General features: G+C 36.8%; 1 protein-coding gene across 4 annotated transcripts in view; it reads left to right on the forward strand.

The window, feature by feature from the left end:
- The window catches only part of Blm (BLM RecQ like helicase), a 105,542-nt gene that overhangs the window by 73,654 nt on the left and 18,146 nt on the right, over nt 1–13,742 (forward strand). For all 4 annotated transcript variants that reach the window (XM_047542444.1, XM_047542446.1, XM_047542447.1 and 1 more), the window contains exons 14-17: nt 2,556–2,662; nt 3,638–3,798; nt 9,781–9,976; nt 13,278–13,468. In XM_047542444.1, the coding sequence (XP_047398400.1) occupies nt 2,556–2,662; nt 3,638–3,798; nt 9,781–9,976; nt 13,278–13,468 (655 nt within the window). The remainder of the gene's footprint in view (nt 1–2,555; nt 2,663–3,637; nt 3,799–9,780; nt 9,977–13,277; nt 13,469–13,742) is intronic.

Below are 13,742 nucleotides of genomic sequence, written 5' to 3' on the forward strand. Positions count from 1 at the left end.
GCTGTTCTGTACATATAAATGAAAGCTGATTTTGAAGTGTTGTTGAACAATAGTTTCAAAAGTGACAGTGGTCAGGGATGAAACAGCATTCGAAAGTGAAGATATCTGCACTTCACTACTTTATTTTCAGTGTATATGAAGTCAGAACTCCAATGAGGGCCAAGATGCTTCATTTCCAGTGTTACTCTTTAACCTTAATAGAAATAGATAAAACACGTAAAGACGTGAAAGCCCACCAGGATTTCTGGTGCTTTGATTAAAGAGTTTCACCCACACCAGTACTATATTTCAGTTTGCTTTGTTTGGTGTCCTGGAGGTTTTTACCTCCAGAAACAAGGCACAGTGGTAAAATTCAAAATGGGTACAAAGTGGGATTGGTTGATTTGTATTTAGAAAGCTGGAGGACAATTATAAAAGGGAAGACTGGGAAAGGATTAGTCAGCAAAATGTCTGGTCTGGAGAGGTATTCTCAGATCAGTCTTAACTGCATGTAAAAACTGAGACTTCAGATTCTTTAAAATTAGCTTTGCCCATTTACCCTTAGAAAGTCTTCGTGTACTCCTAGGGGAATGTATGCCCCAATTTTAGACCACAGATCTAAAAACTTGTTGGAATGTGGTTCAGAACTCTGAAAAGAGGTCTAAGCTGGGGTAAGAGTTGGGATTCATTGAAATGATATTTGGGTGCAGGTTAAAATAGACTGCTGAAAGAAATATTGCAGAAGAGAAGAAAGCCAGGCATTGGGAGTGGGGGATGATTCTCACTTCAGATGTAAGCAAAAGGAGAAGATAGAGAAATCAGAGACATGAGGGTTGAAATTCCCACAGAAGGTGAAGTCGTGAATGTTAGCAGAGTTTTCTGTAAGGCTAGCCAACAAGGTGGAGTAGGGAGAGCTCAGAGAGAAGGAGGTCTAAAAATGACCCCTACAAATACCAAATACGCATGAAAAGGTATTGCTGGCTAGGCAGTGGCACTCACCTGTACTCTCAGCAACTGAGGAGGCTGAGGCAGGAGGATAGCAAGTTCAAAGCCAGCCTCAGCAACTTAGGATGGCTCTGTATCAAAATAAAAAATAAAAAGGGCTAAGGATGTGACTCAGTGGTTTAGTGCCTCTGGGTTCAATCCCTGGTACCACAAAAAAAGAAAAAGAAAAGTCAAGTCAGCATGAAAGTGATGAGAATTGGAATTCAATTTATGGTTAGTTGGTTGGATATATGAGTATCTTCTGAGAAATTTGCCTTAGGAAGGAAAGCAAGAGGAGAAATAGAATATGGAATCAAAAGAAGCTTTTATTGCTTTTGGTCCTAAAACATATTCTGAGACAAAAGGGAAGAATTCACAGAAAAATCTAAAAATATAAGAGAGAAGGTAATGGAGAGAATGAGCTGCCTGAGGAAGTGTGAGGGAGGAAATGGGATGCCAAAAGTGGTAGGCCAGAGAAGGGGGAGCACCAGTGTCAGTCAGCCATATTCCCTGTGGGATCCAGAGCTCCTTCTGTTGCCCTGCAATTAGCTCTTTATGTGCATAAAGATTATTTAGCATGAGTCAAAATTTGGGAACATTGGTGGCCTAAAAGGGTGTATTTCCTCTGTGATTTTCTTAATCACTCAAATAATTTTTTAGTCATCTCCAATTTTTGTCAACCTTACCTTGGAGACTGGGCTTCTGACTTATCTTGTATTTTCTCCATGTGTCTGACTCTGTGTGTGTGTGCAACACACTGGGGATTGGACCCAGGGCCTTGTGCATGTTAAGCCTGTGCTCTACCATGAAGTATACCCCACACTTGAAAATGTTTCTTCTACAGTCCCAATTTTTTATCATCTAATTCCATAGATTTTCCCTCCTTATCACTATTCTTTCTCCCTACTCCCAATACTGGAGATTAAATCCAGGGTGCTTTACTACTGAATTACATCCCCAACCCATTTTATATTTTAGTTTGAGATGTGGTCTCGCTAAGTTGCCCAAGCTCTCCTAGAACTTTCTATCTTCCTGCCTCAGTCTCCTGAATTGCTGGGATTGAAGTTGTGTACTACCACACCCAGCAACCATTCTTTTCTTTAACCTTGAACCTAACTTCCATTTCAGTGTTCTATTATATAAACTGCCATTGATGATATTCAACTTAATTAGGCTTGCAGTGTAGAAACTCGGTATTAATTTTTGAAGATGTTGGATTTCATTCATACTAACATAACAGAATAGCATAGGCTAGGTGACTGAGAAGAGAGCAGTTTATTTCTCATTGCTGTACAGATTGGGAAGTCTAGGATCAGGGTACTGGCAGATCCCATCTGGTGTGGTCCCTCTTTCTGGTTTCCAGATAGTGCTTTTCTCATTAAAGCCGCACTTAAAACTATTGAGGTCTCTACTCTTATAGGTCACTAATCTCATTCACAGTTTCACCCTTATGACCTAATTCTCTCCCAGATGCCCCACCTTCTAATAATATCTCATCTTGAGTAATGATTTTGAGGTATACATTCAATTCATGCCAAAGGATAAATCTATATTTTTCATAATAACTAAATTTTGTTTGGCACTTCTTTTAGGTTCAGCATGAGCTTTAACAGACATAATCTGAAATACTATGTGTTACCAAAGAAGCCTAAAAAGGTGGCATTTGATTGCTTAGAATGGATCAGAAAGCATCACCCATGTGAGTACAGTCATGTGATGAATTATGTCTAAAAGTAAAAGATGTCTTTTTAGTACCACAATAGAATATATAAAATGGCATATTAAACATTTCTCTTTGCTTTATGATAACATTAACTTGTTATTTATAGAGTAGGATATTGTAACTCTCAATTCGAGAATTTATAAAATCTCATTTGGTTAGATAACAATAAACCTTAAGAAAGTACATTAAATACTCCCTCCTACACACCTGTTATCATTCTTGGTTTCAATGTCTTTCCTCTGGCTTCTGTCATTATATGAATATAACCCTTTGTTATAGTGCCTTCTCCCAAATGTGTTTGCCTTTGAGTTATACTAACTAAAATGAGATTCTGAAGTTCATAGCAGTTTGCCATGTAACTCTGTTTCTACATCTTGAGCATTTCTGCATGCCTTTTATAACTTAGAAAACACTTTTTTTAAAAGATGTTATAGGTCAGTTTATGTTTTTTTCTTAGAAAACACTTGATAAAATATATTTTATTTCACAACCTCATGTCTTAATTATTGCTATAATGTTTCCCATGAAAATCTTTCTAATTTTTAAAATTGTAAACAAAACTTTTGGCTTAAGTCCATATATCACTTTATTTCCTAGGTTATATTCCTAGAAGGAAACAGGGTCAAAGGTATTTCTAAAGCTCTTGATAAATATTGTCATATGTCGCCTTGAAACTTGTATAACGGAGCATTCCCATTTTTAGAGCCAGTGTGAAATAGAGCCTAGGATTAGTCCAAGTCCATCTCACAAGGCATTAGCAGGGACAGAAGTAAAAGTCTCATCTTATTGCGTGAATTCCTTTCCTGAATTATTCTATGTGATTGTCCTGTACTGTAAGTGCACTACAAAGATCTGTTTATGTTTCATACAGTTCTAAGAACATAATGTAAATCGTATTGTTATTTATGTTAAAAGCCTTCATTTCTCAATGCTGTTTTGGTTTCTTGACAGATGACTCCGGGATAATCTACTGCCTCTCCAGGCGGGAATGTGACACAATGGCTGACACTTTACAGAAGGACGGTCTTGCTGCTCTTGCTTATCATGCTGGCCTCAGTGATTCTGCCAGAGATGAAGTGCAGCACAAGTGGATTAATCAGGATGGCTGCCAGGTAACATTTTTGAAAAAAGGGAAACAAAAGGAACCATCTTTTATGGTATATAAACAGATTTGTGCATATAGAATGCAAATTGTTTTTATCTTAATGATAGTAAACATCAAAATAAGACTGAAAAGGAGCCAGGCATGGTGGCACACACCTGTAATCCCAGTGGCTCAGGAGGCTAAGGCAGGAGGATGACAAGTTTGAGACCAGCCTTAGCAACTTAGCAAGGCTCTGAGCAACTTAGTGACACCCTACCTCAAAATAAAAATAAAAAGGACACCAGGCATGGTGGCGCACACCTCTAATCCCAGTGGCTCATGGCTGAAGCAGGAGGATCGCAGGTTCAAAACCAACCTCAGCAACTTAGTGAGGCTATAAGCAACCTAGCAAGACCCTGTCTCAAAATTAAGAAAGGACTGGGGATGTGCCTCAGTGGTTAAGTGCCCTTGAGTTCAATCCTGGTACCAAAAAATAAATAAAATAAAAATTAAAAGGACTGCAAATGTGGCCCTGTCTAAGCATCTCTGGTACCCAAAAAAAAAAAGACTGAAAAGGAATCAGTGATATAGTGAATAACTTGAGAATGCTAAACGGAACAAAAGACAAAAATTGAAGGAGAAAAAATAAAAATGTTAGTTATTAGCAACAAGGAACAGGGATCCAGCCTAAGAATATTAACTGTAGAGCCACCTGGCAACATGGCACTGGTCACATTGCTACAGCCCTTCAGCACCGTCAGAGTTCAGCATGCCACATTTGGGATCCACCCAGTGACAAACCTGACCTGCTAAAAATTGGGCCAACATTGGGTGCCGCCGACTTCCTATGGTTCTATCTTATCCAACAGCATAGTGAAGGTATTTGAGAGTATAAAGGAAGAAATGGAGCTAGGCGACTCAGGAGACTGAGTCAGAAAGTTCGCAAGTTCAAGGTCAACCTCAGCAACTTAGCAAGACCCTGAGCAACTTAAACCCTATCTTAAAATAAAAATAAAAAGGGCTGGAGATGTAGCTCAGTGATAAAGTACCTCTGGGTTCAAACCCCAGTACCACAAAAAAACAAGAAGAAGAAAAACACATGGGTTATATAAAAAACTTTGGAAATGCTAATATATTATGCTCCATATTATAGCTATAGCATTTCCTCTGGATCTACCAATTGGGTTTTGAACATGAGAGAAGTTATATGTGAGTATATAGCAAGTCATCATTTTCTTTTGCATCATTAAATAAAAGAAAAAATATATTTCTATATTCTTAAAAAAAAAGAATATTAAGTATACCCAAGGAAGACAGCAAGATAGTTAAAACAGATACCATGGTCAAAAATAAATTCATAATATATATGTATCAAAAACAGGACAGTCTTCTGAATCAGAAGAGAAAAGAATAGCTGGGCATGGTGGCGCCACCTTTAATCTCATCTGCTTGAGTGGCTGAGCCTGGAGGATTGCAAACTGAAGGACAGCCTGGGCAACTTAGTGAGACCTTGTCAAAATTTAAAAATAAAATAAAGATCTAACCCTTCACCAAATAGAAGAAAAAGTAGGCCTGAATCTTCATTACGTTGGCTTAGGACCAGATTTCCTTAACCAGATACCCATAGCACAAGAAATAAAAGCAAGAATCAATAAATGGGATAGATTCAAACTAAAAAGTTTTTTCTCAGCATGGGAAACAATCAATAATGTGAAAAAAGAGCCAACAGAGTGGGAGAAAATCTTTTCCATACACACTTCAAACAGACCACTAATTTCCAAAGTTTATAAAGAACTTTACACCCAAATTCAAAGAACCCAATCCATAAATGGGCTAAGGAAATGGGCAAACACTTCACAGAAGAAGATACACAGATGATCAACAAATATATGAAAAAGTGCTCATCATCCCTAGTAATTAGAGAAGTGCAAATTAAAACCACCTTAAGATTTCATCTAACTCCAGTTAGAATGACTATTATCACAAGCAATGATAAGTGTTGGCGTGGATGTGGGGGAAAAGGCACACTCATACATTGCTGGCAGAGTTGCAAATTGGTGCAACCACTCTGGAAAGCAGTACAGAGATTCCTCAGAAAACTTGGAATGGACCCACCATTTGACCCAGCTATCCCACTCCTTGGTTTATACCCAAAGGACTCTCATACTACAGTGATGCAGCCACATCAATGTTCATAGAAGCTCAATTCACAATAGCTAGATTGTGGAAGCAACCTAGGTGCCCATCAGTTGACGAATGGATAAAGAAACTGTGGTGTATATATATATGCAAAGGAATATTACTCAGCCATAAAGAAGAATAAAATTATGGCATTTGCTAGTAAATGGATGAAGTTGGAAAATATCGTACTAAGTGAAATAGGCCAAGCCCAAAAAACCAAAGGCCAAATGTTTTCTCTGATAAGCGCATGATAATATGTAATAAGGGGGTGGCAGGAGGAGGAGAAGAATGAAGGAACTTTGGATGGTGTAGAGAAAAATGGGGTGGGAGGGTGTGGGCGACAGAAAGATAGTAGAATGAAACAGTATTACCCTGTGTATATGTATGATTACATGAATGGTGTGAATCTACATTGTGTACAACCATAGAAATGAAAAGTTCTACAATGGATCAAAATGTAGTCTGTAAAAATAAAAAAGATTTTAATAAAAAATATTGTATCCATTTATAACTAAAAAGTAAATAAATAAAATATATTTAAAAAAAAAAGAAAAGGAAAATTAAAAAAATAAATAAATAAAGATCTAGAGCACTGTTGGGTTCAATCCCCAGTATCAGGGGAAAAAAAAGAGGAGAAAGACTTATTGGACAGAAGTATTTCATACCCAGCTCACTGTCATATATTTTGAAAACAACAAAGGCATTTTCAAGTATGCAAAATGTTTAGAAAATGTGTCACTGGTTTGTCTTCACTAAAATAATCATACAAGTCAATTTTTTTCTTTTTCTTTTTCTTTTTCTTTTTCTTTTTCTTTTTTTTTTTTTTTTTTTTGTTACTGGGAATTGAACCCAGAGGTACTTAATCACTGAGCCACATCCCCAGCCTTTTATTATATTTTATTTAGAGACAGGGGCTCGCTGAGTTGCTTTATAGCCTTGGTAAGTTGCTGAGGCTGCCTTTGAACTCAAGATACTCCTACCTCAGCCTCCCAAGCCACTGGGATTATAGGCATGTGCCCCTGTACCCAGCTCAATTTTCTTCTTTTGATAAAGTTTGCCTGGAAGAATAGTCAAGTGAAAACAACTAAGAGAATTTGGCAAAAAAAGAAAAAAAAAAAAAAAGTACATGAATACTGGTTTGTAGTACATTGTATATAGGTAGTAAAACAAAAATACAGAAATAGGCTGAAATTTTTGAACAAACAATAAATGACAAGGGAGGCACTAAAAATTGGTGAGGTCTATCCCACAGTGGTGACACACTTCTGTAATCTCAGCAACTTAGGAGGCTGAGGCTATAGGATTGCAAATTCAAGGGCAGAATGGGTAACTTAGACCCTGTCTCAAAAATTAAGAGGGTGGGGGATTTAGCTCAATGGTAAAGCACCCCTGGGTCTAATCCCCAGTACCAAACATAAATAAATAGAATTTAAAATAAAAAAATGCAAAACTGGAGGTATGGCTCAGTGGTAGAGTACCCTTGGGTTCAATCCTTAGTCCCTAAAGGAAAAAATAATTTACAAAACCTCAACCATACAGAGAGAAAACTGAATAAAGAAAAAGACCCAAAAAAGTCAGGCATGGTGGCTACTGCCTGTAATCCCACAACTTGGAAGTTTGAGGCAGAAGGATCTCGAGTTCAAAGCCAGCCTTAGGCCCTAAGCAACTTATTGAGACCCTGTCTCCAAAAAAAAAAAAAAAAAGAAGAAGAAGAAGAAATCCTGGAAGGAAGAATAGTCTAGAATGTAATATTGATTTCTCCTAATCATGTAATTAAGAATAATTTGTTTCAAGTTTTAAAATCTTTATATTAATACAGTATTCTACAATGAAGATGTATGTGTTCATTTTTTTTTTTTTTAATCTATTTGTTGCTCTCAGACTAATTAACCTTTACAGTCAAGATACAGTGTTATACCAACTGGATAGCTTTGATATTTTTAGAATTTTGAGATAGAATAAAACTTGAACCAGGAATGGTGGTATATACACTTGTAATTCCTGCTCCTGGGGAGGCTGAGGCAGGAGAATCCCAAGTTTGAGGCCAGCTTGGGCTACTTAGTGAGACCCTTTCTCAAAACTGAAAAAAATAAGGACTGGGTTTATGACTCAGTGGTAGAGCACTTGCTTAGGATGTGTAAGGCACTAGGTTCAATCCTCAGCACCACATAAAAATAAATAAATAAAATAAAGGTATTGTGTCCATATACAAATAAATTTTTTTTTTTAATTTTAAAAATAGCAGAGGACTGGAGTTGTGGCTCAGTAGTAGAGCACTTGCCTAGCATGTGCAAGGCACTGGATTCAATTCTCAGCACCACATACAAACAAATAAATAAAGATTCATCAACAACTAATAAAAAAAAAAAAATAGAGCACCCCTGGCTTCATCCCCAGTACAGGGGGAAAAAAGAGTAAAACTTGGTGTTTTCCTTTGAAAAGAATGAATATATAACCTGAAGTTTAAAAACAACACAGAAATAAGGAAGGAAGTACAGTTCAACAAAACCGGTTTCCTAGTTAAAGAAATAAGAGCTTTCAGAAAGAGTCAGCATCATTGTGGCCTTACTCAGAGCCTACAGGATGTGCTTCACAGTCATGTACCCGTCCCACAGTGGGAGAAGCACCAGGCTTCTAGGAAGCCTGTAGGTCATGTTTGCAGAGCTCTGGGCTGGCACATCTCACTGGGCAGCTCTCCGCCTGCACTCCATCACCAGAGGCCACAATAGACTTTCTCTTTTTGAGATATCCTTTTGATCAAAGTGCCATAAATTTAGATGGATGACTAACCTCGAGTGCAGGCCACTGCCATTCCCAATGTTGATAAATGTACCCATTTGCTTTCCATGTACCCCATAGCTTGTAGTTCCTTTCTGGTACTCATGGTTACTGAAATCATGTCATTAGCCTCAGTCTGGCTGCCAGATATTTTCCATTGCTTTTGAAATACTGTTCTTGCAGTAGCAATTCATTTTTTTAAGTGCTAAAAAAAGACTTGCAGCTTTATTTGTATAATGTAATTTTGCCTGGAGATATAGCATTTTGGTTTGGGTTAAATAGGTCCTAAATTTGCAACTGAAATGGATATTCTTGAAAACTGATTTGTCAAGCTCCTAAAATTTAACTATCACCTTGCTTCCACTAAGTGATTTGTATAAGCCAAAAGCCATAGACCCTGGCCTTTTTTTTTTTTTTTTTTTTTTTTTTTTTTGTCTCCTTCCTGTATAAGTTGCTCTGACTTTTACCCATATGAGTTTCAATTAAAATTTCACAAGCTTGACTTTGAACTCAGCTGATAAATAAAAGGAGTCAGTGTATGTTTCAGCTGGTGCCACAGGTAAAACTGGAGCAGGTGAGAGTGCCATTGTCCTGAATCATCATGGAGCTAGTGGCAATGACCTCTGAGAGCCAGAGCCCTGGGAACAATCTGGAGCTCCTGAGGAATGCACTGCTTATGTACACAGGCCTGAATATCATGGCAGTTTGAGCAGTACCCTCACACCTCCATATCAGAAACAGAACAAACACTGACAATACATTGAAAGGCTGACGGATGCAATTAATCCCTCACATAGTGATACTAACTCACATAAGAAAGTACCTACCACACTGAGCTTCTCTTTCCCTTCATGGGCTTAATAAAATTGCAAGTTAACAATATGAAAATCTCATCTTAGTCATGCTAAATAGTGGGACCAAGTTAAGACTCAAGTTTGTGGTACAGAGTGCATTTTAAAGTAAAATAAGGGATAGAGCTTTCAGAAACATCCATTATTAAAATGTTCCTTTAAATGCATTGTGAATCTAATGGACTTTTGCTTTATATCAGGTTATCTGTGCGACAATCGCATTTGGAATGGGGATTGACAAACCTGATGTGCGATTTGTGATTCACGCATCTCTCCCTAAATCTGTGGAGGGTTACTACCAGGAATCTGGCAGAGCTGGACGAGATGGAGAAATATCTCACTGCCTGCTTTTCTATGCCTATCATGATGTGACCAGACTGAAGAGACTTATAATGAGTAAGCTGAGCTCTGCTAGAAACATTCTATCATGTTCAGTTCCATGAGATTAATCACTCCTGCTATTGTGATACTTTGGGTCCAGTTTTCCTTAAATAGTCATGGAGAAATAGAGGTGTTTATATAAATTGGAACTTTTTTTTCAGTTCCACTTTTATTATAAAAGTAATACATGCTTATTATGTAAAATGACAAACACAGGTAAGTCCAGAAATTATTAAATCATGCCTAGTAGTCTTGGATCAAGAAACAACTTGAGTTACTGATTTCTTTTGTATCTTTCCAGACCCAATTTTCTCATGCATCCTTGCATATAATATATATTTCAAAGAAAGATAAAAAGGAGAAAATAATGAAATCTCATGAACTACTATCCAGTTTAAGAAATAAAATAAAACAAGGTGTAGTGGCTTATACCAGTATAGTCCCAGCTACTGAGGAGGCTGAGGCAGGAGGATCACTTGAACCCAGGAGTTGAGGCCAGCCTGAGTAATATAATGAGACCTGCTGAAAGAAAGAAGAAAGAGAAAGAAAGAAATGAGGGAGGAAGGGAGGAGGGAAAGAAAGGGAGGGAGGGAAAGAAAAGAAAACAAAAGAACACCAATAGAACTGAAGCCTTCTAGATCTCTCCTGTCTCATCTCTCCTCCCCCATTAAAGGCAGACAAATTCTTGTATTTGTGTTTACCTTTCTCAAATACTTGTATTTTAAAATGCAAATAGAATTATACATTCTTTGCGTGTGTGTGTGTGTGTGTGTGTGTGTGTGTGTGTATGCACATACACACCCATGTATGTAGTGACCTGGTTTTTTCAGTCAGTACTAGGTTGTAATTATCCCTAGAATTAATATGAATAGATTGGCTACATAGAATTGCATAGTATGGTTGTTTCATGTTTATTAATCCAGTCCCCTCTTGTTAGATATTTAGATTATTTATTGTTTTTTACTGTTACCAACAATGCAGTATTGAACATCCTTGTATTGATATCTCTAGGCATTTTTGCAATTATTTATATAGGAAATAGTTCTGGACCAGGGCTTCTTGGGTCAAAGTGAATACATATTTTAGAACTTTATTATATCCTTTTCCCATCTTTGTACTCCCGTGTGATATTGAATGTATTTTGTAAATAGCTATTTTGAGAGCACTCTCTCATTTACTCTGGCAGAGATACTCAGTGTGGCAAACTGTTATCACCTTACTTTATTTACCCATACAACTAGCTTTTTTTGGTACCAGAGATTGAACCCAGGGGTACTTAACCACTGAGCTACCTCCCCGGCCCTTTTTTATTTTATTTTGAAACAGAGTCTCTCTTAAATTGCTTAGGGTCTTGCTCAGATGCTGAGGCTGACCTTGAACTTGCGATCCTCTTACCTCAGCTGGTGGAATTACAGGTGTGTACCACCATGCCCAGCAACATCTACCTTTTTAGGTAGAGCTACTGTCATGAGAACAGCAAGCTTCAGAAAGGTTTTTTAACTTGCCCCCAAGATCTCTGAGGCAGCAGCTACAGTAGCAGGAGCAGTAGGAGTAGTGGCCATTGTGCAGGGATGGTAATTGTTATAGATAATATTTCGTTAGCACTTGCCACATGCTGTTTTAAATACTTTACACATATCAACTCATTTTTCCTTCACAACAACCTTAAAAGATAAGACTATTTCCTCATTATGCAGAGGAGGTAGAATGAGATACAGAACTAATAAGTGGCAGAACCCCGACTGAGCACAATTTCATCTGATGCGAAAGTTCAAGATTCTTTCACTAAACCAAAATGGATCTTAACCAAAAACACCACGTTTACACTTCATTTGCCCATTTTTATTTTTAGACAAAATCTGTACAGTCTCCTACTGTACTGTACTGTACAGTCTCAAACTATCAAACGATAGTTTGAATGATGATTTTTTTTATTTTACAGTGGTATGAAAGTTATATAAATTCAGTAGAAACTGTACTTCAAATTTTTAATTTTGGTCTTTTCCCGAGCTAGTGATATGCATTCGAACCCTGTCTTGCAGCCCCACAATAATGAGGGTGAATAAGCAACACTCTACAGCGTGCTCTGTTGCTAAGCTAGGGTATTCAGTATTAAATACATCTTTAACATATATTTTCAGTTTACAAGGGGTTTATCAAGATGTGACCTCCTTATAAGTCAAGGAACATCTACATTGTTAGATCCAAATAGTTTAGTAAATATTTAAATCCTAATTTTTATGACTAATAATCAGGACTTAAGTATTAAATTATTTGAAATATTATTTAATATTAAATTATTTGAAGAATACTAATACTCATATTTTTATTTTATTCTTAAGTAACCGTATTGCTTACTAATGTAAAGTAAGCACTTGCTGTTTTTAAACTTTGAAATCAAATTGGACACTGCCATTCTCATTTTCTGTTTCACATTCATTTTCTTGAGGAGTCAGGGATTTGACTCAGTGGCAGAACACTTGCCTAACATGCATAAAGCCCTTGGTTCTGCCCTCAGCCCTGGTGTGGGGACAAAGAAAAACAAGGTAACTTTCATTTTCTTGAAGTATTTGTTTTTATTATAGCAACTGTCAGTATTCCAACTTCACAAAGATAATGATGTTACTGGAAGAAGTAAAGCACAATCTATTCAGTACTGTCAGTTATTGGTGTTGACCTTAAATTTAAAATAACCTGCACCTAGGAGTTCACTGCAGTACTCCAGGCTTCTTGGCACCATGGTTTTGTCTGTTTCCCACATGGTGCTGGGGATTGAACCTGGAACCTCAGGCAGTCTGGGCAAGAGCTCTGCCATTGAACTATACACCTCTAGCCCTTGGCATATAGTTGTGGAGCCACTGGCTTAACTGCTTAGACCTCACAGATTCAGGAAGGTATACAACCCACTGCCATTGTTCCATGTCATGCTTCCTTTGGATATTCAGTTCTGTATATGCCTATCTGATAATAGGAAATATAAGTCAAACCTTCATCATTGGAGATAATAAAAATTTGAAAAAAATTTCCAATTCAGGATCTGAGGATATGGTTCAGTGATAAGAGCATGTGTACCCTGTGTTCATTCTCCAATTTGAAAAACAAAATCTAAATTATATTCCTATAAAATTAAAATCTTGAGATAAACATAAATCCCGGTTAATTATAATATGAAATTGTTATACTGATAGAATACTGATAATAGTAATTTTCTTATTTAATATTAAACTTCTGTGACTATTCTAAGTATTTCTATGATATTCTCCTCTAGATTTCTAATGTGATAAGTATGTTTTACTATGCTTTTCATCTCTTTTAGTGGAGAAAGATGGAAACCATCATACACGAGAGACTCACTTCAATAATTTGTACAGCATGGTACATTACTGTGAAAATATAACAGAATGCAGGAGAATACAGCTTTTAGCTTACTTCGGTGAAAATGGATTTAACCCTGATTTTTGTAAGAAATACCCGGATGTTTCTTGTGACAATTGCTGTAAAACAAAGGTAAAATGAGTATTTTTTAAGAATTCTTTCATAATTAAGGAAATTACCAGTAATTTTTTTCCTCTGAATTTAAAAAAGTAGATACAAGTTAGATCCCAGAATATGAACCACAAAAGATGAAATAAAAGAAAGAGCTTGTCCTCCATATCATAATTAGAAATAGAAAAATTCTTAAACTGTTTTGTAGAATGTCATTTTTTAGAATTAGAAGACTAAAAAATATACTGGATATCCACCTGTCAAATATTGAGGTTACAGATGTACACTGATACAT

The sequence above is a fragment of the Sciurus carolinensis genome, chromosome 2 (genome assembly GCF_902686445.1).
Source record: "Sciurus carolinensis chromosome 2, mSciCar1.2, whole genome shotgun sequence".
Lineage (NCBI taxonomy): Eukaryota > Metazoa > Chordata > Mammalia > Rodentia > Sciuridae > Sciurus > Sciurus carolinensis.